Source organism: Gregarina niphandrodes (assembly GCF_000223845.1).
Source record: "Gregarina niphandrodes unplaced genomic scaffold scaffold00061, whole genome shotgun sequence".
Lineage (NCBI taxonomy): Eukaryota > Apicomplexa > Conoidasida > Eugregarinorida > Gregarinidae > Gregarina > Gregarina niphandrodes.
In genome coordinates, this window is record NW_011645828.1 from 11,117 (window position 1) to 13,664 (window position 2,548).

Sequence of the window (2,548 nt, forward strand, 5' to 3'; positions counted from 1 at the left end):
CATCTAAGTAACGGCTCTCAAATTTGGCGACTCCTTATGATGCGTGTTTGAATGCGGGCGCAAAGGTTAATAAGCTCGAAGAGAAGAAGCGCATGTCTGATTAACAGAGAAGAAGACAGCTACCCATCCGTCGATGGAGGGTGAAGAAATGGATCCGTAGTGAATTGCTCGCCAGCTGGTATGGCAACCTTGCTGGTATGGCAACCTTGCTGGTATGGCAGCCTTGCAGTTCGTTGGGACGCGAACAGAAGGCCAAGTGTGCATTATGGTCCTGTTGTCGGGAGGGCATACGTGTGATTGCAGACACACGTACAATTGGGAGTCGAAGAACAAGTTGGACGTGGATGTGCTCTGTGGGCACCAGGCTGTGAGGCATCAGAAGGGGTAGGAAGGCGACGGGTGTTCCCAGGGACAGGATTTCAACCTTGGTTCTTAGGGCATTGCTTGGTGTAATCCTCGCGTTTAAAAATAGAGAGAGGCTAGGCCACGCAAGAAGGAAAGTAGCGTGAGGTACTCTGCGTCCACACGGAGCTTGCTGAAGAATTTGTCAGTGACTTCCTCTGCTGTCTCTTTAGAGGAGGCCTTCATGCACCTTGGACTTAGGACGACGCGCAGTTTGGTCTTGTTGGTGGGTTCCTTCCGAGGCGCGCGCGGAGTTGACGCACGAGGCTGTCACATTGCTCGTCCGCGAGCAAGTAGGTGTTGAGCAAATCATGAAGTTGTATGATACAGCCGTTTGCAAAGTGCCCAGCGAGCGTCTCATCCACCTTCGATTTCGATACATATCCCGATTTCCAACGGTTCCACATAAGCCCCAACGGAACATCGAAGGCATCGAGGCCTCTTGCGCGGGCATCCTGAAGCACCTGGGCACCGGCATGTCTCATGACTTCGCGCCAAGTGCGTCCCCCCGGCGTTCCGTCACTCGGGAGGATGGTGTGCAAACGGGCTGTGTCCCCCACGAAACTCTGCGACGGCCGCAGATCCGAGAGCGGTCGCGGCAGACACCCTTGGCAAAATCTTCCTTTCAGACCGTTGAGTCGGCATGCTTCTCGTGCTTCTCGTTCAGGCCCAATAGCGGTCGGCAAACGCCTTGCCAATGCTTGCCAGGTTTAGGAGTCAGCTTCTCATAGGCGGCCCGAAGTTCCCTCTCCATCGCGTCCAACGTTTTCGGCTCCTCTCCCAAACCAAGCAAGTCCATGGTAGCCACCGTGTTCGTGGCGTGACGCGTGTTCGTGGCGTGACGTTTCCAAAGAGTCGTTACCTCTGCGGGGTACTCCTGGTCTTCGGACACAAATGCTGCCAGCCGGGACAACACCTGCTCCATCAAACGCTCCCGCGTTACCGTTTCTGTGGCACCGGGGTACTTCGTGTACTCTGGGTCAATTACGACCTTAATTTCTGTGTTGCTTTTACGGAACTGAATTTGGTCCACTGATTGCAGAAGTAGGTCCGGGTCATCGCGCAACTTCTTCAGACATTGCATGCCAATCAACATAAACACAGAAGGGCTCATACGATGCTCCAAACCCCAGTTCAGACGCACACAGTCTTCAAGAGTATCAGGCAGTCCGAGGGCCTTATCCTCACTCAGAGTTCTGGCTGCCGAGAACTTCGTTGCAAACACACCTCCATGACCGCACACTTCTCTCCACAGCCCAAGAGACTTATGGCAACCGCGATAGAAGACGACACTCCAGTACACGAAGCCCTGCAACTCCACATTTCCCTAGTTCGCTTCGCTCAAAAAAATACATATGGATACGAAGAGGAGTTGGCCGTAATTCCGGCGGTCCGCAGTCATAAGTAACTCGGTCTTTAACGACACAAGTGGGTAGCGTAAATTGCGGACTAGTTATTAAGCGTACCAGCTTCTGTTGGTTCAGCATCGATGTTAGCCAGGCATCGATGTTAGCCAGGCCGAGTTCGTTACTCTGGTGGGCGGCACATGTGCGTGCTGTGTGTAGTAGTCCTCGTGCGGGAATTGTTAAGAAACGTTGGACAGCAAAAGCCGACCAGCTTTGACTACCCCAACGCCGAACCGACCGGCTGCACATGCAATGTGGTGTCCTCCTGGAGGCGACAGTTTATCACAGCTCAGGCAGGCGACGGATTACGTGAGAGACAGATCTTAAAAATAGACAGAGGCCAGGGCACGTAAGAGGGAGGCTGGCGTGAGGTAGTCTGCGTCCGCGCGCAGTTTGCTGAAGAATTCCTGAGTGACTTCCTCTGCTCTCTTTTTAGAGGAGGCCTTCATGCACCTTGGACTTAGGACGACGCGCAGTTTGGTGGCTTCCTTCCATGTGGCTCTATCCAGGCAGACGTACACTTGGGCGTACGAGCCGAGACAGCAATTCTCACCGCCAGACACGCGTTCGTTTATGCTGTCGAGGCTGTCGCAGAGCTGGCGTACGAGGCTGTTACATTGTTCGTTCGTGAGCCGGTAGGTTTTGATTAAGTCATGAAGTTGTATGATACAGCCGTTTGCAAAGTGCCCATCGAGCGCCTCCTTCACCGTCGATTCCGACGCATGTTCTGATTTCCAAAC

At 53.6% G+C, this 2,548-nt stretch overlaps 1 protein-coding gene across 1 annotated transcript; it reads right to left on the reverse strand.

Moving 5' to 3' along the window:
* Window positions 1-1,027: 1,027 nt before the first annotated feature.
* Window positions 1,028-1,516, reverse strand: GNI_173780 (hypothetical protein; the record flags this gene model as incomplete). Its single annotated transcript, XM_011135069.1, has 1 exon — window positions 1,028-1,516. The coding sequence occupies one exon, from the start codon at window positions 1,514-1,516 to the stop codon at window positions 1,028-1,030; it is 489 nt and encodes a 162-aa protein (XP_011133371.1).
* Window positions 1,517-2,548: the final 1,032 nt, after the last annotated feature.